Source organism: Columba livia, chromosome Z, assembly GCF_036013475.1.
Source record: "Columba livia isolate bColLiv1 breed racing homer chromosome Z, bColLiv1.pat.W.v2, whole genome shotgun sequence".
In the NCBI taxonomy this organism is placed as follows: domain Eukaryota; kingdom Metazoa; phylum Chordata; class Aves; order Columbiformes; family Columbidae; genus Columba; species Columba livia.
The window spans coordinates 8,588,838-8,614,289 of NC_088642.1; the positions used below are offsets into that span (position 1 = coordinate 8,588,838).

The window sequence follows — 25,452 nt, forward strand, 5'->3', positions numbered from 1 at the left end:
GGGTGGGAGGGAGGACAATAGGGGTCAGTCCCCCCGCCTCGCACACACCCCCAGCGCTCTCGCCTTTGCGGCGGGGCGTTGGCGCTGAAAGGAGCCGGGCAGGGCCCTGCGGAGCATGGAGGAGAAGCCCTCCGCCAGCATCAAGCCCTACCTGGACAAGCTCACCCTGGGGGTCACACGGATACTGGGTGAGTGACAGCCCCTGGAGCCTGGGGTACGGGGAGCGGTTGCCAAGGTAACCGCCCGGGGGCGGGAAAGGCGCGCCTCCCCCCGGGTTTAGGGTTCGGGTCCCGGGGCCGCCCGGGCGGTGGCCCTGAGGCGGCCTCCCCGAGGCCTTTGGCCCAGGGCCTGGGGGACCGCGGTGTCACAGATCGGGCCCCGGTCACACGGTGTTTGTACAACGAATTTTGTCAAGGTCCCTCCTCTTGGATTACAGGTTATTCACATGCATAACACCCCTGCTTCTAGTGTTTGAGCCAACGGCTAAAATCCCGAATCTCTTCACTTAAGAAAGCCCTAACGGTTAAAAAAAATAATAATAAAGAAAAGGCAGTGTTTTATTCAAAACCACGTGAAATTTTTATCCCGTGTGGTAACGCAGGGTCAGCAGGTAGCACACCCAGTGGAAGAAGAGGAAATGGCCTCAAGTTGTGCCAGGAAAGGTTTAGATTCGATATTGGGAAAAAACTCTCTACAGAAAGGGTTGTCAGGCACTGGAACAGGCTGCCCAGGGATGTGGTGGAGTCACCATCCCTGGAGGGGTTTAAAAGGTGTTTAAACGAGGTTCTTAGGGACACAGGTCAGTGCTAGAGTTGGGTTGTGGTTGTACTCTATGATCTTGAGGGTCTCTTCCAACTGAAATGATTCCATGATTCTGTAAGCTCCGTGTTCTGTCAGAAGACTGATCTGTGAATGTGCTCAGGATCAGCTCCACATGAACAGTCACCCTGCAGCTTATTCCACTCCCTGGGACCACTTCCACCACCTGCTTTGCTTGCCACCTCCATCTTTTTTCCTCAGTTCTTCAGCTTTCCAGCATCCCTGCAGTTCCCTTTGAAGTTCAGCAGGAGTGCAAGGCATTCAACATTTAAAAGCCTCCTCAGACAAAACTTCACTCGTGGTAGTAGATTCACAAGAATTGGTGAAAGTATTTGCATGTATAAAGTATTTTAGCATCAAACCTTTCATCTGTCAGCAGCTTGGGGTACAGAACTTTCATATTTGAATGGCTGGAAAGCAATATATCTGTCACAAGCCTTGCGTATGACAACATTACAAATCGCAGTTCCAGAACTTCTTCCTATAAATTTTAAAGCCCAAAGTAACCACTGTAATCAACTCACCCAGCCACTGTATTGCAGAACAGTTAGTTTTATCTGGTAACCTAAGTGTATCCCTAACTGCACGTGGTTTCAGATTCCTGCCCTGATCTTTTAATCTTGTTTCTCTGAGCAGCTTTCTTGTTAGGGGCTGCAGTGAGGACAGGACTTCATCTTCAATCTCTGTTCAGTGTTCTCTTACTGGACTTCTTGGAGTTTTTTTCAGATTTTTTTCTTTTTCCAGTTGTGAGTTCAGGATAACATCATTTTACTCTGCAAGAGCACAAAAAGGGTGAAACTACTGATGATAAACTGTCATGACAAATGCTTCTTTAAAGTAGCTCTATTTAAAAAATTGGTAGTCCTACCAGCATTCTCGCCACCCAGGCTCAGATATATGAGATCTGCGTGACATTAACCATGTCCAAAAGTAATGTTGCCATACAAAATGTTTTGGTGGGTGTGTTATTTGCACCAGCAAGACACGGCAGTGCAGGTTTGGCTCTGAAAGTCCTGTAGCATCCCTTTCACATGGAAGGTGTTTCCTGGTTTGTGTTTGGGTTTTTTTTGTTTTTCTCTCTGTATCTCTGATGACTTGTATTGTGCGATATAGCAATGCACACCCCAGTCCATTGCTGTGATGTTTTACTCCGTTTCTTTTTTCTGTCTCTCCACTCCTTATGGAAATTTAATGCGTTTTCTTTTTCCACAGTGAAGTAATCCAAACATGTGAATTGTGCCACTATACTAGTAAGAATTGTTGAATTAATTGGGAACCATTACCAATCTGTTCAGTGTTTGTTTCTTTCAAATAACAAAAGGTATCTCATTCAGAAAGATGCCTTGCTCGGTAGTTTGCAGCACTATAAACTATCTTATTTCACATCTTCTTTTGGGAAGTCTCATGAAGCCAATAGGTACTTTCCTGCCTGCCATAACATCAAAGTAGTAGTAGGTTTTTAACTCTGTTGCATTTGTGAAGCTTTTTTTTTTTTTCAGAAGATAGAAAGGATTGTGTAATGAAACTCAATGTTCAACATACTCCCTTTAAGCAAGAAAATTCTGCATGTACAGTGTGTGGGAGCTTGAGGCCAAATTTTCCAATACCTTTATGAAGTGTGCCCAGGTTGCCACAAAGGCCAACAGCATCCTGGCTTGTATCAGAAATGGTGTGGCCAGCAGGACCAGCACAGTGATCATCCCCCTGTACTCGCCACTGGTGAGGCTGCACCTTGAATCCTGTGTTCAGTTTTGGGCCCTGCACTACAGGAAAGACACCGAGGTGCTGGAGAGAGTTCAGAGAAGGAAAGGAAGCTGGTGAGGGGTCTGGAGCGCAAGTGTGATGAGGAGCAGCTGAGGAAACTGGGGCTGTTCATCCTGGAGAAAAGGAGGCTGAGGGGAGACCTTATCACTGTCTGCAACTACCTGAAAGGAGGTTGTAGCATGGAGGGGGTTGGTCTCCCAAGTAACAGGACAAGAGGAAATGGCCTCAAGTTGTGCCAGGGGAGATTTAAATTGGATATTAGGAAAAATTTCTTTGCAGAAGGGGTTGTCAGACATTGGAACAGGTTGCCCAGGGGAGTGGTTGAATCACCATCCCTGCAGGCGTTCAAAAGACATGTAGATGAGGCTCTTAGGGATGTGGTTTAGTGCTAGGGTTAGGTTATGGCTGGACTCTATGACCTTGAGGCTCTCTTCCAACCAAAATGATTCTATGATTCTAAATGTTCATGGCACCATTTCAGAATCCCTCCTTTAAACAAATTCTATACATGAGGTTGGGGGTGGAGGAGTTGTTTTGTTATGTTTTTTTTCAACTTGTAGTCTCTGTGGAAGTCCCTACAAGGTGGGAGACTTCTCACAGCGTTATGAAGGTTATAATTTGAGGAAAGAAGAAAGGCATCTTTCCCATTGCCAGTAGGGTTCATTTTTGTTCATTTAGTTCCATGACTAGTAGCAAATTTCAGAAAGGCTGATGGCTCACAACTGGATCTGAATGGGAGGCATTAGCTGTTCTGGACTTCTCAGAACGAAACCATACTTCGCTATTTACAGTCTTTATTAAATAAGAATATAACTGTTCAGACATTTTAAAAATATGCTGAGAGTTTATCTGACTTGCAGGCAGTTTTAGCAGTACGGTAAGAACCGAAAATGCTGTGATTTCCTGCTTCAGCTTTGTGTCAGACCATTTGTCCTGGTTTCAGCTGGGAAAGAGTTAATTTTCTTCCTAGGAGCTAGTATAGCACTGTGGTTTGGATTTAGTATGAGAATAATGTTGATTGCACACTGATATTTTAGTTTTTGCTAGGTAGTGCTTACACTAAGTCAAGGAATATTCAGCTTCCCATGCCCTGCCAGTGAGGAGGTGCACAAGCAGCTGGGAGGGGGCACAGCCAGGACAGCTGATTCAAGCAGGCCAAAGAGGTATTCCATACCGTTTGACATCATGCTCAGCATATAAATTGGGAGGAGTTGGCCGGGGGGCTGGGATCACTGCCTGGGGGAGGGCTGGTGTGGCGGATGCACTCGACCCCGCTGCCTGGGCCAAATCAGCAGCAGTTTGGTTAAGTCTCCAAAGGAGGTGAAAGCTTGAGCTGCAGCTGAGCCAACAACTCCTGTTAGGAAACCCACAAGGAAGCAGAACGGCACACTGAAGACTGATAAGTTATGGGTACAAGGAGTCTTGTGCAGACCTTTCCCACTGTATGCAGTTTGACTATGAGCCAGCCACTTTATTCCATAAATGTGATGCCTGGGTGAGCCTACTTTGAGCTTTCTCTGCTAAACAAGCTGGCTGTATGGCAATGATCGTTTAATACTCACAGATCACCAGATGAGCCCAGTTTAAGTTTTGTTTTAATCATTTAGCTTAAGTAAATGCATATTAAAAAGAATTAACTAACTTATCACTTAGAATTATACAGTCATGTGATTTTTAATATTCTGTCTGCTTCACATTACTTAGTAAGCTAAATTTGCTGGAATCTTAAGCTGTATGTTGTAAAGTTCTGCTCATATTCATCAAACTTTTATCTACTTCATGAAAAAGAAGCAGCTACAGACCATAATGGACACCTGTGAGATTAGGCCTGTTTTGCACTTTGCTGAACAAACAGGATTCATTCAGATGAAACAACACCTTTAAGGCTGGCATAAAGCAGCTACTGGCTATAAACAATGTGTACAGCTAAACAAAACAAGGGCCTGCCTGAGGTCAGTGAAAGGACCCCATGGGAAGCAAGAAGACCCCAGACTCAGATATTGCCGTTGGACTGAATCATGGTGTGAGGGGGTGGGGTAAATTGTAAGGGTATAATTACCCAGGGATTTCGGTGCTTGGGTGTGACCTCTGCGAAGGCATCCAGCTGGAGCCGACCATGCTGCTGTACTATTCCATTAACTTATTCATTCCTGTGAACTTTGATGCCTGAGAGTTCACTTGGAGATACTTAGGGTCCCATCAGCTTCTGAGCGACTTGACACCAGGCCCCTAGAAAGGAGCTGAGCAGGCTGAGCTGCAGAATGACAGAACTTTGAAATCCTAGCCAAGCAATATGAAGAATCAGGTGCGCACATATAATCTTTTGGCCATAAATACATACAATCCCTTACCTGTTTTCCCTTACCCTCTATGTTTCTTAGATGTGAACCATTGACCACGCTCGGACCACACCAGCCACACCAAGACTCCTCCCTGAGAAGTTTAGAAAGCAAGGGGGTCCATTCAGAATGTCCTGACTCAATGTGAGGCCCTCCCCCTACCCTTTTGCATCTCCTTTCCTCACAGAAATCACTCTTAAACAACTCTCCCTCAATTCTATTACGCATATTTCCTCCATGCAGTAAGTAACAGAAGGAATGTTGCCATCAAACAAGTAGAGCTTGTCTTTAAGTGGTCTAAACATTGCTCAGCAATTGCACTGTGCATCACTCATGTAGTAGTAGTAGTATTATCTTCTATTCCTTTGCTGCTCTATTAAACTGTCTTTATCTCATCTCACAAGTTTCAGTGTTTTTCAAGTCTCTGCCCCATCCCACAAGGGGGAATGAGCGAGTGGCTGTGTGGTGCTCAGTTGCCAGATGGGATTAAAGCACAACACCATTACATAGACTCTTTCTGATTAATACAGCAAAGCATTTTTTGAAGCTTTCAGATGAAATTTCTTAAAATAGGACAGAGTTTAGTGTGATCTTGATACAGAATAGTTAATAGGGAGGAGCCTCCTGACTAGTTAAGCTTTATCCTCTACCTTTTGTCTAACCCAGGTGGCTACTTTATTTCTTACATCTAAAAGAAAAAGCAACACATAGCAGACTTCTTTTCCTCATTAACATTTAATGGGGCTTTTGTCCATACCTATGTATGTCTGTTGAACATGGTCTTCAGTTTACCCACAGGATATTTTTAATATAACATTCAGGCTTTTAAAACAGAATTTTTCTTTCTTTTGATCTTGGATTTGCTTCAGACCTCTTCAGAAGCTGCAGTTCTCCCGTTCCTAAACATCTTCTTTGACTGACATGATATTTAATCTTCCGTCATCCCAGCCAAGCCGTTGTGCATGATGAATTAAACATCCCTGCAGTTTTCTTTGATCAGAGAAATAACAATTACTCTGTTATTATAGTCTCTTAACTTGTCATAAAGCTAGCATAGCTTAGATGGAAAAGACAGGTTAGATCATTGATTCCACATGCTTCTTTAGAAGAATATATATGGACAGCTTATATTTGAGCAAGAGACAAATCCTCCTGCCTTGCACCCACCTATTTGAAGTGCAGCTTGGCAAAACATCAGTGTCTTTTGGATGTTGGGGTCGGAAAGATTATCTAAGCAATGGCAGTGCCATTGCTAGAATTATAAGCCCAGCACTGGAGATAAAAACCAAACCAGAGCTCTCTGGTACCTGCCTTTCCTGTCTAGTGCACTGTGTATGTTTTCCCAGAAAGCAATTATAATGTTTGTGACTGCTTTGGGAGCCAATACTTTCACAGCAGAGCCGGTCTTGAAAGCCCTGCGTAGTGATCAGTTGTGTGTTGGGCGTGAAGTTCCCACAACAAGAAGTTTTTCTGAATATGTTTCAGAGTGGACAGTCAGTGGGAACTATTTCAGTTGTCTGTAGATGAAGTAAGACATCATAAAATAATTAGTGCAAGTGAGACTGTTCTGCCATCACACACCTGCAAGAATAGCACTGTGCAGATTCATATCTTGCATTTATATAGCATTCTTTCCCATAAATTATTCTGATTATTTTTATAAATTATGAGCTTGTTGCTCATAACAGATTTACATGTGTCCAGCCAGGATTCCAGGAAACCAATATTTGCTCGTGCAGGTCCCTTCTGCAGGATCAGATTCTGTGTCTGGTCAAACCCACTGAATCCAGAGCTGAAGTGTTCCCTTCTCAGTGGAATACAGTTGTTAGCAATTCACAGCAACACTGCACAGTGTCTTGTGTCAAGCTGAGAATATCCTACCCAACTGAAACCGCAGGGCATGCTTACAAAGAAAGATTCATCTCTCTTTTAGAGTTTGTCCAGGAACCCGTGGTTGATTTTTTTCCATGAATCATCTGCAAAAGATCACATTTTGAATACAAAAATGTCTGTGTGTGTGTATGTATCTATAAAAACCATCAAAGGATGCCATCATGTGCAGCGCTAGGCATCCTCATGCCAAGAAATGCTGAGTAGTTACACACAAAAAGCTAAGCAACTGCTCAGTCACCAGCACGATGCATGCAGTCATTAATGCCTTTCCTCAGTTGCCAGTCAGGTTAACTTGCAGAACTGTCTGGCTCACAGTGTTGTGTCTCCTGTGCCAGCTGCAAACATGCTCCTCTTTTCCTTTTAGAGACTTCTCCAGGAGTTGCTGAGGTGACATTTGTGGAAAAGGAGCCAGCTGAACGCCACGCCATCATTTCATGGGAGCAAGTGAGTATTTTCATGATAATACTGCAGTGAGGTCAGTCTGAATGTGCCGCAGCTCGTGGAGAATGTCAAATGCAATGGCTGCCTCGTGTGTGTTTGTGAGAAAGCCCGTTACCAAGTTTGATGCACAGCGGAGCCTAAACAGATTTTTTTTCTTCTTCTTTTTAATCAGATGTTACTCTGTCTTTTAGGCTATCACGTGTACCTTATCTGTTAGGGAAACTTCATCAGTGTGGGTATATTCAGAATGAGGACTCTAAGAAGAAATCACAGTAGTAGGCAGCAACAGTGGTGACTCAGTGGAGAACAAACATTGTTCTGACTCAGGTCGGAAACCATTTTCCAACTCCCTTTCAAACAAAATGAAGCAACTCTTTATAATTTATGGCCTTTAAAGGTAAAGACCTCAAACTGGAAAATAGCACTGAGCCACATAATTTGTTCTGGTTATCTATTTATCTTTTCAGTCTCAGCTATTCACTTCTATTTCTCATAAACCATCCTTCCACCTTCTTTATGCCTAACTGACCCAATCTTTTGGCCAAGGCATGCTCCATTGCCTGTTGTAAGAGACTATGAAGGGCACGTACTATGTTGATTCCACTGACCTCACAGCATCAGAGTGTGTAACCAGAGGGCTCCTGAATACTGTCGTGTGACTCTGGTGGGCAGAGATGGCATTTTTGGTCCCCTTCTTGAATATACATGTGTTTATCTCTCCCATGGCCATAGGGGGGAATCTGCTTTCTAGGTATCATTCACGTGTAGGGAAGAGATAGTAGAAGCTGACCGGCCTTTGGAAAGGGACACAGCGGAGAATAAAGTTGAGTGAATCATCCGGCCCTGGCTATGCTCTAATGCACGTGCTCCCAGAGACTGAACTTGCTACCACTACAGAAAATAACTACCCCTTTGATGGCACCTTGCTGTTTGCAGTTTTTCCTGAACAGCAGGGAAAAGTCTTGTGCTAGTTTTGGTAACGCCCTATCCAATTAGTGATATTTGTCAAGAATTTATAAATCCAGGACAGAATGTATGTGATATAAACCTGCGTTATTTACTGAAACTTGTACAGTAGCCAGCAAATGTGGTCAGGCTGAAATGTCTGGTTTTTCTGGTTTGTGTGAACTGATTCTTGGTTTCCTGTAGCTGTTGTTCAGGTGTCGGATTAACAGGGCTGGAAAGTCTGAGGCACCTTGATTGTCAGCCAGCTCAGGTCTGGGAGCAGCAGAGTGACATTAACTCGTTCTTCTGTTGAGTGCAGAGGACCACTTCTCCTGAACATGGTATTGCTCTCATTTTCGGGTGCTGCTATTCCTCCGAACTAGATTGCATTTGTTTCAAAATTGAGCTGTTCTCATAAAGCCAAACTCTGCAGTGCTGTAGCCAAAGCACTTTGCTCCAAAGACGTCGAATCAAAACTTCAGCTCAACCCTCTCCAACAAGTGACGGACTAAGTTAATTGTGGAAGTAAATGCTGAAAATTAAGTAGATACAATTGAGCTGGATTGCTAATTGTGAAGAACATCAGTATATATTTCTTTGCTTTTGGCTCCAGTTGCATTGACAAAATGTGAAATCTCCCTTCTCAAGTGAAAAGGTAAATGGTTTGTTTGGGTTTTTTTTCCTTTTTTCCTTGACCTTTGGGGATGAGGTCTGGTATCTAACACATTCAACACAACTGCAGTGTGTCCTGCAGCAATTATTAGGTGCAAAGCGCTCAGCACTGTGCAAGGCCCTTGCAGGATGAACTTGTACCTCACTTTTCCTCAAACTCATCCTGCTTGAATTTGAGCACAGGTTTACATGTACCTAATGTTCACTTTTAGCACTGTGAGGTTTTTTCATAGCCACTAGGTGGCAATACTAATACACATAACCATTTCTCCATAGTTGAGATTTTAACAAGATCTTGTCACAGTCTGTATTTTTAACTCCGTTCCACGTCTTTAGTTATGAAAGTATTTGCAGGGCTTTTTGTGTGGTGTTATTTTTCAAAAAACTTCTTTTCATTGAGACTCAGCAAATAAAAGCTCTATTTTTAAGATATTTTCTTTACTTTTTTTTTCTAGTAGCAATTTTTCCAGTTCTGTTTAAGTTTTTGCAGTGGAAAGGTATTTCTCCTGAGAGAAAATATATGGTATTCAGAAACTCTTAAAAGAAAGTCAATCTTTTTAAATTATGAATTATTAAAATTATATTCTGATAATGTTCGCAACATGCATTTATTTGTCCCCAGCACAGCATCAGATGTGTTTGGTAAACTCGTTTGTGCTCTGTTTGTGCTAGTGTTTAACTGGATACTACAATGGAGGTTTTAAAATCTTAGATCAGCTTGCTGAATGTCATTAACTGCTATGAGTGTTTGCAAGGGAAGGTGAGGTTCGTGACAGGAGACAGTGCCATAAGACAGAAGGACAGCAGAAAACCTTTTTATTATTATTATTATTAGAGATCAGCATACTCGCAAAAAATTAAGGCATATGGTTGTCAAGTGTTTACATGAGTAGCATCATTTCCCCAAAAATTTCAAGCAGTTCAAAATATTTTAGTAAAAACAGGTGATCTTTTCACCTTTCCTGATATTTAGACCTACCAAGATGTTATTTTTTCTGTAGGAAAGTGAGACAAGTAATATAAGGGAGAGTAGAGACAGCTATTAGCAGTGGTGTTCCAGTGACCTGGTAGCTGTATATCATTTTATGAACCTGTTCTCACTCCTAAAATTGGGCTGGAAACTGCCTTTCTTCCCCCCTCCATGTACAGTTTGTAAAAGTGGGCATTATACTAAAATATTGCTAAGAGGCACTCTGGTGTCTGCAGTGACAGTGCTTGAACCACATTTTCTTTTTGCCTCAACCAGAAGAGAAATAAGTCATTATTTTGATTTTAAAAAACTTACAAAAATGACATTCTGTTAGAAGGAGCCGGAGGTCCCAGAGCTCAGCTCCACAACAGGCCACGCAAAACAAAGGAGATCATTTTGCCTGTTCCTCTGTCTTGTTAGCAGTGTCTGGACTGGCCTTGGCTGGCCATGAGCAATCCTTGCCCATCATGTTGCTAGAGCATTGATATTCTACAACTCTACGTGGGAAATTTGTTGTTTCTCCTCATGCAGTTTGTCTACAAAAATTAATTTTTCTGAAATAAAACCATTAAAAAGCACTCAGGCAGCCTGATACTTTCCTGTTGTGGACTGTCTTAGGCTGGCAGACAATTTAGGAACTCTCTCTGCGTGCAGATCTCAGTGGGATGGCGTGGTTGTTCCTGGCTATTCTAGACGTCTTCCTTGTTGCTTCTACCATGTCTCTTTTTGACTCAAAAGTATGCATGCAGGCATTCGCATCCACAAGGGTCGTTTTTGCCATCCTCCTCATAACGTCCTCCCCGAGCGTTAGGCGAGCCTGCCATCCCTGATCCCCAGGAGCACACGTTCTGCCCGTCTTGAACCTGCCTTGTGGCCCTGAGAGTCAGAGAGGTGGATCCAGCAGAACCGGGGCATGAGGAAAGGTCTATTTCTTCAAGCTTCATAATGGGGGAGAGGCTGAAGGACTTTTCGGAGGTAGATAGAGTTTCTGACACAGTGTTCCCCTCTGTGAGGCCTTATAATGTTATGATTTAAAAACTGGCTATGCAACACCATCCTCAAGATAATTGCCAAATTCTGTTCTCTGAAGCAGGGGATCGGGTCTGCCCCAGCCTTGTGCCTTTCTGTTGGAAAGTAAAATGTGGGAAAGCAAGATGTGCGGTTCCAGCCATCTGGGTGATAAAGGAAGATCAATACTAACATGACCATCCGGACAGTCGAAGACATAATACTAACATAATACTATATAAAAGGCCTTGGACAGATTACTTTGAAGTATGTTTCTCGTAATTGTAAAAAGTTGTAGCCCAGACTTACGAGAAGGTATCTCAGGCTGGATAACCGCCCCCAAGTGCATGGGATGTGTGAATGTCCTTGGGCCTGGTCTGTGAATGAGTGGAAAAACAAGTGAGACAAACATGACATGAGTTTAGTGTGTTCTTAATAATAACCAGTGGAAAAGCACCTTTTTGTAAACATCTTAGTCCAGGCCTGTACCTATAAATCCTATAAATTGTCAATGGTGAATTAAGAAAGCAGCCTAGGCCTAGGTCAGCTCTCGGCTTGGCCAGGCTCTGCGCTCCTTCCTGAACAAGATCTCTGCCTCTGCATGAATTTCTGTCTTCGTCCTGGTATGCGTCGTTCCTAATCGCCACACTTTCAGGGTAGGAAATCCTGGGGCTCCTGGGGGCCCCCTTGTCTGGATGGGTTTCTATTAGATGGAGATTTGTTATTGAACTAGCCAGGCCCAAAGGAATTTCAAGGCCACCTCAGAAACCTGAAAACAGGACCTGCCACGGGAGGGAGGCATTTCTACAATAACAGGGCCTCAGCATGACATAAATCAATGGACATATCAGCAGTGAGACTCCAGCGCATCGACAGCTCATGAACATAGATGATATCCACTCAGTGAATGCATGATTGGAGCGTGGATGCATGATCAAAGAATAGTTGCATATATAAGGAGGCTTGTTTCTGTAATTAATGGCTCTAGCTGATACACATTGAATCAGAGTGCAGAGTCCTTTATTCATTCCAACATCCTTGCCATCAGATTTACAAAAGGTACAGCAAGAAGTTCTCAGTGTGTTACATAAATTGACATCTGCATTCACTGGCAGCTAGGGCAGACCAGTCATGAAACAGCATGACATTAGGGAGAAAGGTGGCTGCTGATGTCCTCTTCTATTTAGAAGGCCTGAGAAGTGACATAAATCCCATCCTTCTCTCCTCAGAAGTTGGATTATACTCATTCAGTTTTCTAGAGAGGTCTCTCTAGAGCTTTATTTTTTGATTGCTCCCGTTTCTTCAGGATATTTGCTTGGGAATCATCGCTTAACAGTGCTTTAAGTAGATTGCCATATGTCAGTGTTTTAGCTCTGGATTCAGCACTGATCAGGTCTTGGCAGCAAAACTACCCTGGTTTTAATGTTCTTCTCTATCCTCAATGGACTGTGCTTTCTTGGGAGACTATTTTGGGATATTATGGACAATAAACAAAAGAAGTAGACCTCACACACCATATTGGGCCCTTGGGATATTTTGTTTTATGAGCTGATGAGTGTAACCAGATGACTGGAGTGAAAACAGCTGCTTGCCAGGGCTGTGGTTAAGCCACTTCTGGCATGTTATTAGGAATATTGTGTTTTATGGGGCTGGAGATCACAACCCTGGAAACTACCAGTTGAGTAAGAGGAGTACAGAGCTTGAGAAGCCATTTTTAATATATATAAATAGTAGTGGCTTGTTTCTTTGGCTCTGCTGTCACAAGACTATTGTTTTGACATCGTATGGTCATGTGACTGAGCATAATATGTTAGATCAATCAATTGTTACTGTCAGGTGTGAGAGATAGGTGTTAGTGGAGCTTTCTACATATAGAGGTCCTTTCCTGTAGACCCCAGATCTGCTCTGGGGTGGCATTTTCCACCTGTGTCTTCTGCAGCATCCTTTGGAAAGTCTTGCAAAGAGACATGGTTAAGAGAGTCATAAAACAAAGTGGAGAGGGCTGGTGGACCTATTTGGGGAAACACGTACATGTTAATCTTTCCATCCAGAAAAAAACTGACTGAGAGCAGAAGACCTATTCTGATGTGATTTTTTTTCCTTGTCTTAATCAGATATGTTTATTAAATTGAGCTGCGCCTGGTTTGTAGTACTATTTAGTTGGATACTATGGTGGAAGTTTTAAAATCTTAGATTTTGTCATCTGAACGGATGTGGTTTTCCTGCTTAGAGGAGAACACAACACCCACTGAAGTCAAGAGAGCTGTTTACCCATGTATTTTTACTACTGGGCTAGATTAGTTAAAGTTGGGGAGTTTTAAATGGACCGTAAGTGCTGTGTAAACATGTGTACTCTTCTGTGGCTTTGTAGCAGGTTTGTCGTATTTTCTTTCTTCATAGTTTTAAACCTCGTCACTATGCCTACAGCTACAGCTTGAAATTGGTAGTGGTGACAGTGCAGCATGAAATGATAAATATTTAGGACTGAGAAGAACCCGCAGAAGAAGGTGTGTTTGTTGAAGGCATTTGAAGAACTTCAGATATGTCCATGTGTTTTAGTAGTCCCCTGAAACTTACCAGGGCCTCAGCCATCAGTGGGCTCTTATCAAAGGATGATAAATTCTTCTCAAAACAAAGTTTCTGCAGTATCAGATTCTCCTGTCAGATTAATACCTGTTGCCTTTGCAGACTTTCCCTGCCTGGGTTAGGAGAGCACAATGCTAGTGACTAGGCTGCTGACGGGGAAGTAAAGGAACCTGTCCTGCTACAATCTGCAAAGCCATTAATATCTGGGGCATGTCAGTAGCAGTCTGTCAATATGAACGGTTATGCTTAAAAAGTGAGTTCACACACGGGAGTGAAAGTTATGGGTAGGTTGGAGGGTCCTGCACAGTGTGTACACCACGGTTTAGAGAATAGAGACTGAAGCAGCTCAGAGAAAGTGACTGTGAACAAGGCTTTAATAGGCGAAGGGCTGCCCTGGTCCTGGAGGAAGGAGAGGACGTGGACAGGAGGAGGCCAGCACCTTCTCTTGCTTGTGCCGGTCACTGATGTCCAGAGGCCAGTGCTGCAGCTGGATGCACAGCTGGCACGTAGCTCCTGCTCCATGGATGCATTGAGGCAACATCAGGGCAGGTAACTGGGTACGCTAAGTTGCAGACATGGGGATGAATCTGATCAGAGTCTCTTGAGATGTCACAGATTTGTGACCCAAGTGAAGCACGGCAACATGAACTCTATGTGAATGTTTCTTTTCCTTAGCTACTGGCTACCAGAATATTCTTCCTTTATTTCATGGGACTTTGAATGTTACATTTTCTAGTAGCTGTAGGAAACTATTCCCAGCTGAGGCACAATATTGGAAAGGTATTAACATCTTACTCCTCTTCTGTCCCCAAAGCAATTCTGTAACTGCTCCAAAACCCACCCAGGCCTCTGAGGCCAGGCTGGAGAAACATCTGGATCTGCAGCAGGGAGGGACAACACTACTGACCTATGAGTGTTCTTAAATTTTGCAATGCTGTCTTTTCTTGCTCTGAGTGTCATACTGCACAAAGAGCAGGCCATGTCCAACAGCATGGCTTTGAAACTGGCTGAATGAAAGAAGTACACGTTTTTAGAAAAGGCTGAAAATCCTGTCACAGAAGTACTTGGAATGATCAGACATGCTATGTTGCAAATCTTACATTATTTGTCCATTTCCCATGTAAAATGTAGCTCCCAGAGTCATGTGATTATAAAAAGGCCTCAGATCAACATTTTAAAGAACAAGTTGTCTATCCTCCTGATTTAATTACAAAGTTTGGCCCTCAAGGGGCTTATTTGTGTCTATGGGACTGAAAAGGGAGAATTACTACAGGTTGCAGCTTGGAGATTCAGACTGCAGTTAGGAAAACTTTCACAAGGAGGGTGGCGGGTTCCTGGGGGACAAGTCAATGCAGAGGCTGTGGAACCTGCATCATCAGAGACTATCCTGACTTTTGGGGTCTGATTCTTTTGGATTCTTGAATTTTAAAATACTTTAAATGCAAACTCACTTAAGTCCTTCTCAGGCGTTTTTTTCTCCAAAACACTCACAAAGAAAACAACAGATAACTCCTTTAGTCATACGTGTCGCTTGTCTTTTTAAAATTGACAGGCTTCTGTACTGTTTCGTTTTGTGTGCTTGACACATGAACAGGAGGGTCAGTCCTGTCACCAGACCTGCAATTGCCTATAGCTCTTTGGGCTTCTCATTCTCAGGATTAAGACTTTATCCTCCATTCTTCAGATTTGTTGCTTAGCTGTAGAGTCTTAAGTAAAGAAAGGCCCCTTCCACAACCAATATAGTTGTAGGAGAAGGGTCCTGGTTCTTAGACGCAGTCTCAACAGCTCACTGGAGCTGCTTCTGTTACTATTGACTCGGAAGGAGGCTTAGGAGCCCCAGCCAAGTGCTGAATTCTGGTGGGATGAAGCCAGACCAGCCCGTTTGTGAGACTGACTCTATATGTATTTGCAGATATACTGTTTGTTTAGTGAAACATCGAACCTGCTCGAGTATGTGCAACTATTGAGTTTTTGCTTCTCTCACCTACTTGGAACTGAAATCCCTCAGAAGAGCATCTTTGTGCTAATATCCATACTTCAGTGGAACAGTTAGATTTAGTCTGATTTCACCTAAAGCAAACTCTACTCTTGTAAGCCATATATATATATGCATACAGATATATATATATATATAAGCCAATTGGTCTTTCATATGTGATCTTGGAGTGGCTGTAAGTGTCAAAGGATGATACATCATCTCAGCTCAGGAACAATCCTGTAACAATCTTATGACGACTGACTGCTCATTGTGAAATTTTTCCAAGTGATCTTTGTCAATACAGTAGCACAGACCCAAGAAATACGCAGTTTTCTCTTAAGGTTTTGGGATGAGATATTTAAGCTGATTTGAGTCATCTTGGAATTGAGCAGAACATTTGGCGGCAAATGTTTCTGTACCAATATTCAGTTATTCTTTGTGTTTAAGGAACATTCTGCATTTTCCCATGACACTTGTGATTGTGATTTGCAGAAAAACTCCTGCGTATTACCAGAGGATTTAAAGAACTTCTATCTGATGACTGATGGCTTCCAGATGACCTGGAGTGTGAAGACCGATGGTGAGTCCATGTATTCCTCTCCACCAATACACTCATTTCACTGCAGCGAGTCCTTCCTTTGCAGAATCTCTTTAACTTCAAACTTACTTTCTGCACAGTCAATACACATCTATCTGCTTCCTGCATTAGTCTGAGCAAAAGCAGATGCACCAGGTCACTTTGAGTGAAAGAATACCACCATTCCTTAACTCACGTAAAAACGAAGTAGTTTGTTTCTGTTAGGCAGCTTGATCCATGACTACAGAAAACTGACCTCTGATTTAATAAGTGAGTGGGCTTCTGCCTGGGATCGTAGACTTTTTCAGAGATGTCCTGGTGAGGAACAAAATGTGAGTGCATGTCATTCGTCCCTTCCTGATGCAACAGGGTAAAGCTTATTGCTTGCACGTGCTGGACTCCCACAGAAGAGATGTGTATGCTGAACACTGGCTAGAACCCAAACAAGTTTCCATGACATAGATACCTTTCTGTAATACACTGGCCATCTGTTGACACTTACATTTAAATATGTAGTTTAAATCTTGTACCTAGACTTCCTCTCTAGTTTATGGAGAGAGGGGCAGCTCTAGCACATTATCTTGTCATGAAGCAGTAGGAAGAGTCACCCTCTGATAGTGCCTCTTTATCATTAAACGTATATGTACATGCCTGATTCTGCTTTCCACCACCTAAAGTTCATTCACTGCAGTTATTTCTAGAGTCAGTGATGCAACTGAGAACAGGACTGAGCTTTATTGTCCATCCTCGTTTGGCAAGAATCAGGTGGTCCATTCACTCTGCACTGGAGCCTTGCAAACGTTATCCCGGCTTTCATTGCCTTCAGGCAAGGTTTCCAAATTGGGCTATGGACACTGCTCACTTCTGGAGACGGTTGTCAATACAGGGTTTTCTTCAGGAAGTGGGAATTTCATTTCAGAGGCAGTAAACATCAGGGCTCTAGCACTTGCACTGAGTCCCATTGTTTCAACCCTGTGTTGTGACCTCTGAAGAGTCTTGTTTCCAGGGAACACAAGTGCACAGACTCCGAGGCAGCTCAGTTAGCTGTTTGAGCAAGCACCCAGTAGTGCCTTCTGAGGCTCTTCACGCTGGCACATGTCTGAACAGGGTGCTTGTTGACTTGATGTCTGGTAATAGTACTAGTCCTCAGAAGGAGAAACAAATGACAGGTCCTCAAGCATTCATTCTGGGAGACCCACATGCTGATACAATGATAAAATTCAGTGCAAGAGGATGCACCCTGAGCAGGTATATAGGGTGGAAGAGGACAAGCTACCCAATAAGCTGTGAATGGATGGGGTGATTCTGGTAGGAAGGACAGCAGCAGGGAAAATAGTTTTGAGGAGGTGGCTGTAGCTAGCCACGATTCACGGGACTTGGCACAGACTTAGTCAGCAGTGTCGTTCTCAATGCTGCACAGCTCCGAGATGGTGTCTTATCACCTGTAAGTGTGATTCTGTGTTTGAAAAAGCCTAATTTTTGCTCCTGTGGAGCCTGACTTGGTTAATTGTCCAGGCCAGCTGCATATACCCATCTCTTCCCCCACGCTGTTTTGGAAGAGGTTGAGTTGATGTGTGGAGGAAAAAGAAATACCTCCTGTGCTTTCCTGACGCTGGATGTGATTAATGATCAGTCTTATTGCAGATACCACAATGCCTCTGGGCTCCATGGTGATTAATGGTATCTCGAAGCTATGTCGGCTTGGGGGTTCCTCTATGTACACTCTGCCTAATGCACCTGGTCTTGCTGACCTCGAAGATGACACAGACGAGGAAGGTAAGGTCCTGTTAACAGGCTCTCTCTCATCCCTTTTGCTCTGTTAATGTTAGGATACAGCACATGGATGTAGCAACAGAAAAGGTCACCCCAAGTGGATGGGGTTTTCGGTGTCTCCTAGGCTGGATCTCCTAGGTGTCCTACTAGTCCGCTACAGCCTTGAGAGGACCAGTGCGCAGTGAATCTCATGGGGATTGTTAATGGTGCTGGTTGCTAATATTATTTGCATACTCTTTTTATCAGCCTGGCAAACCTCCTGTTCTGCCTTTTCCCCAATTAAATTTTTAACTGAGGCTTCCTCCAGTGATTCAGCTTCTAGACTCTTTGTGTGCTTATGGTGTTATGTGAACAAAAGATAACAGGTTTTTTTTGGTAGTGAAAATACATCTGGATATGCTCTTTGGAACTGGAAAAATTACTCACGAAAATACTTGTGAGTGTGAGGTGGCACTTGAAAATCTGTGTGTCCAGACTACTTAAAAATCCTGGGCACCCTGCGGTTTGTAAAGAAAAAGAATTTTAAAAGCCCACTTTTTCTTGGAGCTCTTACAGTCTTAACAAGGCTGGAAAAAGTAAGAAGAACAGAGCCAGGTGTCATGCTGACTCCTTAAAAATTGTGATTTGATTTCAGGCTTCTCTCTGAATCTGTATAGCTCTTATAGCTTCTAAATGTGACTGAAAGTTTCTTTTAGCACATTCCAGTGATCTTCTAGCCATGGTAACAAAATGGGCCAAATTCCACTCCCATTTGACCACTCAGACCTCCACCAAGGCACTTATAATGTAAACTGAGAAAAGGTTACATCCCCATCAGTGTTCTCATCCTGACTTTCACGTAAAGGTCTTCTGAAGAGTACAGCTCTTGTGTCCTCCTTCTTCCTTAGCAGCATTAGAACTCACAATTTTATTCTGCAAGTACTTGCAGCTGCACAATCCCAAAATGGTCCTGTAGGAAGGCTATGCGGTGACTGTGGGTCAGAAGTTCAGCATGAGTCAGAACGTGTGGCTGTTGAGAAGGACACCAGTATCACACTGGAATGTATGAAGAACTGTGTGTGTCTCCAAGTTCGTCAAAGTCTTCTGTCAAGACAAAAAGAATAAACTGTTCTCCCTGTCCTCCTTAGGCAAAAAAAACAGAAAGTAGGGCAAAAAAGAAATGGATAGAACGGAAGTAATGGGTTTTAGTTGCACCAAGGGAGATTCAGGATCCACATGAGGAAAACTTCTAAGTGATAGCAATGGATTTGGGTTGACTGCTTGGGGATTGTGACAGCTACAACACTGGAAGACATTAGGAAAAGACTGTACAAACACCTCTCAGCTGCAAAGCTGAAGTTGTTTTATGGTGCTTTATGCCAGAGAAGGACTATAGGGCAGTTTGATGTCATTTTTCAGCCTTCAGATTTTGACACTGGTTTGATTTCCTACCGGAGATTAAAATTTTTCTCATCTTTTTTTTTTTTTTTTAAACACAAGGAACTTAATCCTTTCCAAGAAGTATAAACAATTTGATTTAAGTTCTTCCTCAGCTTATTTATTAATAAGTATCAAATAGATTGACTCTTTGCAGCTGAGTCACAGTCAGTTTTCCAGACATGTTTCATGAACATTTTTTTCTACTTTCAGGTAATGGAGACAAACCAGAGAAGCCACACTTTGATTCCCGTAGTCTTATCTTTGAATTAGACCCATGCAATGGGAATGGGAAAGTTTGTCTTGTTTATCAGCACGCTAAACCAGGTAAGACTGAAAGGGGCAAAGTTAGCCATCTCTTATTGTGGATTGTATCTGAAGGTGGCATGTGTGGAATCATCATACATTCCTGATCTTTGCAGTTTGTAATTGAATATTTGCTGGGATGTCCTGTCTCTGCTGAAGTCAGGGCCTAAGCCTTACAGAGGCTTAATTTGACATAATATTTTCCCTCCTTTTAATGTCTGAATCTGAGCTATAACTTATGATTTCTGCATGTATAGCATACTTGCCTACTGAAACAGGAAAGCATTCACATATGACCTACAAACAATAATGCTGAAATAAAGCAGAAGGCTAGAACTCACCCAGTAGCATATCTCTGGTTACCTGCATGTCTCAGAACAATTACCTTACATTTTTATGAGAAAGGGTGTAACACTGCATAGAAGCAAAAGGTAGATGATAATAAAGGTCCTTAGCTGATTGAGGTAGACTTAGACTGGTTGTTACTCCTTGCACGTGGAAGCAGAGCCTCCAGATGGTAACTACGTCAAAATTTGGCAGGAAGGGTTGAACAGGAGGGTGAGAATGTGAACTGAGCTGTTTGTTCTGACAGCTACACAGAAAACTGTTACCAGTCAGAGGTTAGTGAAACAACTAAATCATTGAAAAAGTAGTTGTCATCTATTAAAAACATATCTTAACACAGTGCACAGGTCATTGTATGTGTATGTTCACTGTGTGGGGGTGTACGAGTCTGATATATCTGTTTTTAAGAAAAACCTTTGGTTATTATCTTTTTAATTGTGTGTAACTACAACTCCCAAGGCAGAAACTTCTTACTTGTCCTCTTACCTTCCAGTGTTGGTGATTTCAGCACATGCAGTGGATAACCTGGGCAAGGGGAGGGAGTGTTGTTTACAGGTGTTGATGTCAGCACAGGGGGCAGGCAGTGTGTTTAATTGACAATGTTCAGCATCTCAGTTTCCCAGGTAAAATCACTTTTCTTTGTCCTCTAAAGAATGTCACCACCGGGCAAATATTTGATCACTGTGGAAAGATTTTGCAAAACATGTTTTTCTTGGCAGCACACACTCCCATGGCTTCCAGACTCTGGACACCATTCAGTAATCCAGATGACTGACAATTAAGTTAGTTGCTTTTTACTTTGTGGGGTAGATAAATGTTTGCCATAATTGTATTTTGAACTCAGATTACAAAGTTACTGGTATCCAAGCATATTCCACATAGCGCATCAGTCCCAGGTTGGGAAGGAGTGAGTGGTGTTGCATCCATTGTACAGTGGGGAAAGTTAATATAATGGCTGTTGCATGAGTATTTTTAGTAAGGTTGAGAGCAGAACCAAGTCCTTTTCAGTCCCTGTTGTCTGACTGTTCAACTACATTGCCACTGGATAATCACCTATGTTAGTCAGGGATGCTGCATTTTAGAAGCTGCAACCTTTCCAATAAGTGTATTTTGTCTCCCACTTGACAATGGCCAGGGGTTGATCTTATCACTGCAAAGCAGCAGTGTAATTTGTGTTTATTTTGCTCTAGATGTCTCCCCAGAGACAGAGATATGGTTCCTGGACAGAGCTCTGTATTGGCATTTCCTCACCAAAACCTTCACAGCCTACTACCGCCTGCTGATCACCCACCTGGGTCTCCCACAGTGGCAGTATGCCTTCACCAGCTACGGGGTCAGCCCCCAAGCCAAGGTAGGACAGCTCATTAGTATTTCACATAAGTACAGACTGGAAAAACATCTTCCCACCTTTTGACAAACAGTCTGTAGGCTGAAGTGGGCCTCCCTAGTGAGCCATGGAAGGGGCCATGAGTCATAGAATCACAGAATGGTTGTGGTTGGAAGGGGCCTCTGGAGATCATCCAGTCCAACCCACCTGCTAAAGCAGGTTCACCAGAGCAGATCACACAGGAAGGTGTCCAGGTGGGTTTGAATGTCTCCAGAGAAGGAGACTCCACAGCCTCTCTGGGCAGCCTGTTCCAGGGTTCTGTCACCCTCAGAGTAAAGAAGTTTCTCCTCATATTCAGATGGAACCTCCTGTGCTTCAGTCTGTGCCCATTGCTCCTCATCCTGTCATTGGGCACCACTGAAAAGAGTCTGGTCCCATCGTCTTGACACCCGCCCTTGAGATATTTAAAAACACTGATGAGATCCCCTCTCAGCTTCTCTCTTCTCCAGGCTCAACAGACCCAGCTCTCTCAGTCTCTCCTCATAAGAGTCTTTCCTCTGTAGTGTATTAACAGACATGTGTTTATGTTAGAAAATTCACTAACATTGTGTTAACCCTGCTTTTATAGCGCTGAACAAGAGCCTGCTGCTCTCTCCGTGGAGAGGAAAGTTCAGATAGACATTAAGCAGAAGCCCAGAGGAGGACAGTGAGCTTGAGCCTTACCAAGAATATTAATTCCTTTGCATCCTCCGCAGTCGTGAAGGGGTGCCTCCCTGTTGTACTGTGCTCTACTTTATCAGTCAAGGCTGTGTACGTGGTACTCTGGCATATGCCTGTGCTCTGCCTTTCTGTAACTTTCCTGCTAGAATATTTTATTATGTTCAGTATATTCACACACCTTAGTGAAATCATGTATTCCCTAATCATTTGCAGCCTCTGTTAGTTAAAATCCTCCTAGTATGTTAACCATTAGCATTTTTAAAGGTCTTCAAGGGTGGTATATCAAAGTCATTTTCTGTTAAGCAATACATGAATATTTGCCATCTACATTTTGGCATTGATCTTCTGTTTATCTTGTTCCACACTGCTGAGGATGGTTTCAGTGTGATTTGTAATACCATAACCCCTGCAGTTTTATCTCCAAAGTTCACCAATTGAAAACTGATAGGAAAAAAACAATAATGGATGAGAACTGTGGGACGTAACATTGTGGTGGAATCTGGGAACAAATGCAATTGTTGTGGTCACTTCTAGGTGTAAAATCTGGCTGAAGAAACAAACACAAAATCTTTTGTGTAAAGAGTTAAAAAAGCTGGAGTTGTTCCCTGCAGGAAAGATAGCGTTAGGTTTGTTTCTGGTTCTCTTCTTCTCTCTGGAATGTGGGGCAGTTCCAGGACTGTAGCTGTAGCTGAGCCTTGTATATCCTTATCAGAAGGCCCTTTGCACAGTCCTGTAAACTGCAGACTAATAAGTGGTGTATGATTAAAATCAGGTCTCAGGGGTGAGGGATGCAGCATGAAAATGCCTGATTGAAGTTTGAGTTTAACCTCTTTTTTTTTTCTCCACCACCCTGCTTTTCAGCAATGGTTTAACATGTATAAACCCATAACCATCAACACAGCTCTCCTCGCTGAAGAAGCTGATTCCTTTGTGAACAAGCTGGACCCCAATAAGGTATTTAAAAGCAAGAACAAAACTCCGGTGATCAAAAAGAAACCGTCTTCCCAGCCAGCAGGCTCCCAAAAGAACCACACAAGCGTGACCTCCTCCAAGGCATCCTCACTAGCTGGGAATTCTTCAAGGAAATGAGGCCCCCGCCATGATCTGACCCTGGACAGCATTTGCAATACACTTTGATGGTCTCTGGTGCAGAGTCTCAGTGGTTCAGACCAGGTTCCTTCTGCATGAATAGATACTGCCCATCGAAAACACATTGCAGCATTTGCATGAAATACAGCCACAATGTGCTTTGACATGGCAGGGATGTAATTCCTGGAGATTCTGAGAAAAAAGCTTGAGACATTGATTTTGTTCCCTTCTGCTACTTCAAGTATGTATGTCTGTGAGGGCATGAGGAAGCCCTTGATGTCACTGCTGTATAGAGAAGCTTTTATTCCTGTGCAACTACAGCAGTGAAATGAAAGCAAATATAAGTTGCTGTTACTTTAATAGACCCATGCTGAAATACAGCATATGAAGATATTTCTGCCATCTCCTTTGAAAGAAACCTGTCCTGACCTTGCATGCTGTGGGAGCAGGCTGGAACCCTCTGAACAAAGAAATGTCTTCTGCTTTCAGACATAATCCAACTTCTCACTTCCCTGTGTTCCTTCCAACTTCTGCTCTGAGATACACAGTACAACAGAACCTGGGGCTTCCACGTCTCTGCACCGGCCCAGCTGCTTTCTCTACAGCCCAGACGACCCCTTGGCCTTTGTGCCATATTTTATTGGATAGTGATACTGGTCTGATGTTCTTCCCAATAAGTCTGAAAACAACCAGAAGCTGCAAGATCCCTCATTTGCCTCTGCTTTCTCCTCTTGTGGGAAATGTGAAGCCAGGGCAGCTGCAGGTGGGTCAGTGATGTTTAGAGTCCCTAAGCCAGGAGGACCCTTTACTTTGTCACTCTTTCATTTGCAAAGTCTACTGTTCAAACAGCCTTTGTCACTTTTCAGTTGGGCAGGATCTGACTGGGGGACACTGAATCCTCAGAAGCCTTAGAAGCCAATAGACAATAGAGTAGTGAGGTGGGTTGCAAACTGGCTTAAGGAGAGAAGCCAGAGAGTGGTAGTCAATGGTGCGGAGTCTAGTTGGAGGCCAGTATCTAGTGGAGTGCCTCAGGGGTCAGTACTGGGGCCAATATTATTCAATATATTCATTAACGATTTAGACAAGGGAATAGAGTGCACTATCAGCAAGTTTGCTGATGACACCAAGCTGGGAGGAGTGGCTGACATGCCAGAAGGCTGTGCTGCCATCCAGAGACCTGGACAGGCTGGAGAGTTGGGCGGGGAATAACCTAATGAATTTTAACAAGGGAAAGTGTAGAGTCCTGCATCTGGGCAGGAACAACCCCAGGTTCCAGTATAGGTTGGGAAATTACATATTAGAGAGCAGTGTAGGAGAAAGGGACCTGGGGGTCCTGGTGGACAACAGGGTGACCATGAGCCAGCACTGTGCCCTTGTGGCCAGGAAGGCCAATGGCATCCTGGGGTGTATTTGAAGGGGGGTGGTTAGTAGGTCGAGAGAGGTCCTCCTCCCCCTCTACTCCGCCCTGGTGAGACCCCATCTGGAATATTGTGTCCAGTTCTGGGCCCCTCAGTTCCAGAAGGACAGGGAACTGCTGGAGAGGGTCCAGCGTGGGGCAACGAAGATGATTAAGGGAGTGGAGCATCTCCCTTATGAGGAAAGGCTGAGGGAGCTGGGTCTCTTTAGTTTGGAGAAGAGGAGACTGAGCAGTGACCTTATTAATGCTTATAAATATATAAAGGGTGAGTGCCATGAGGATGGAGCCAGGCTCTTCTCGGTGGCAAACAATGATAGGACAAGGGGTAATGGGATCAAGCTGGAACACAAGAGGTTCCACTTAAATCTGAGAAAAAACTTCTCAGTGAGGGTGACAGACACTGGCCCAGGCTGCCCAGGGAGGTTGTGGAGTCTCCTTCTCTGCAGACATTCAAACCCGCCTGGACACCTTCCTGTGTAACCTCATCTGGGTGTTCCTGCTCCAGCAGGGGGATTGGACCAGATGATCTTTTGAGGTCCCTTCCAATCCCAAACATACTGTGATACTGTGAAGCCCCTGATACTGTTCTGTATACTGTAAGTTTTCAGGTTAGAACTGCACTTTAACCCAGTCACTGCTGGTTTTCAGTTACAACTGATTGACTTCCCTGCTTAGGCACAAAATGTATTGGTTGCTACCATGTGTTTCCAGCACACCTAAGAAGAGAGAATGGCACAGAAAAGTAACAAAGTCACAATCTTCAAATAAGCATTGATTATTTAAACAACATAATCTTTTTATTTATGAAACAGTCACATAATTACATAGGACAAACCTACCTCACAGGGATGTTGTGAGGCTTTCATGAGTGTTTGTATGGCCTTCAGGAAGATGAAGCCACCCTGTAAGTGTTTAATAGTATTTTAATAAAGATTGTAATATTTTCCTCCAGAGTGATACAGTATTTGAAGATGATTTTGGGAGCAGATGCACAACAATGGTGTGGCAGAATGCAACCCCCCTCTCTGCCCCATCTCTCCCCCTCCCTCCTTCAGTATGGAGGAGTG

General features: G+C 43.4%; 1 protein-coding gene across 1 annotated transcript; it reads left to right on the forward strand.

Annotated features, from left to right (window-relative positions):
• Positions 1-20: 20 nt before the first annotated feature.
• TPGS2 (tubulin polyglutamylase complex subunit 2) lies at positions 21-25,336 on the forward strand. Its single transcript, XM_005504617.3, has 7 exons — positions 21-188; positions 7,180-7,259; positions 15,908-15,995; positions 17,637-17,768; positions 19,395-19,508; positions 21,023-21,183; positions 22,741-25,336. Exons 1-7 carry the CDS (start codon positions 116-118, stop codon positions 22,966-22,968), a joined length of 876 nt encoding a protein of 291 aa, XP_005504674.1. The 5' UTR covers positions 21-115; the 3' UTR covers positions 22,969-25,336.
• Positions 25,337-25,452: the final 116 nt, after the last annotated feature.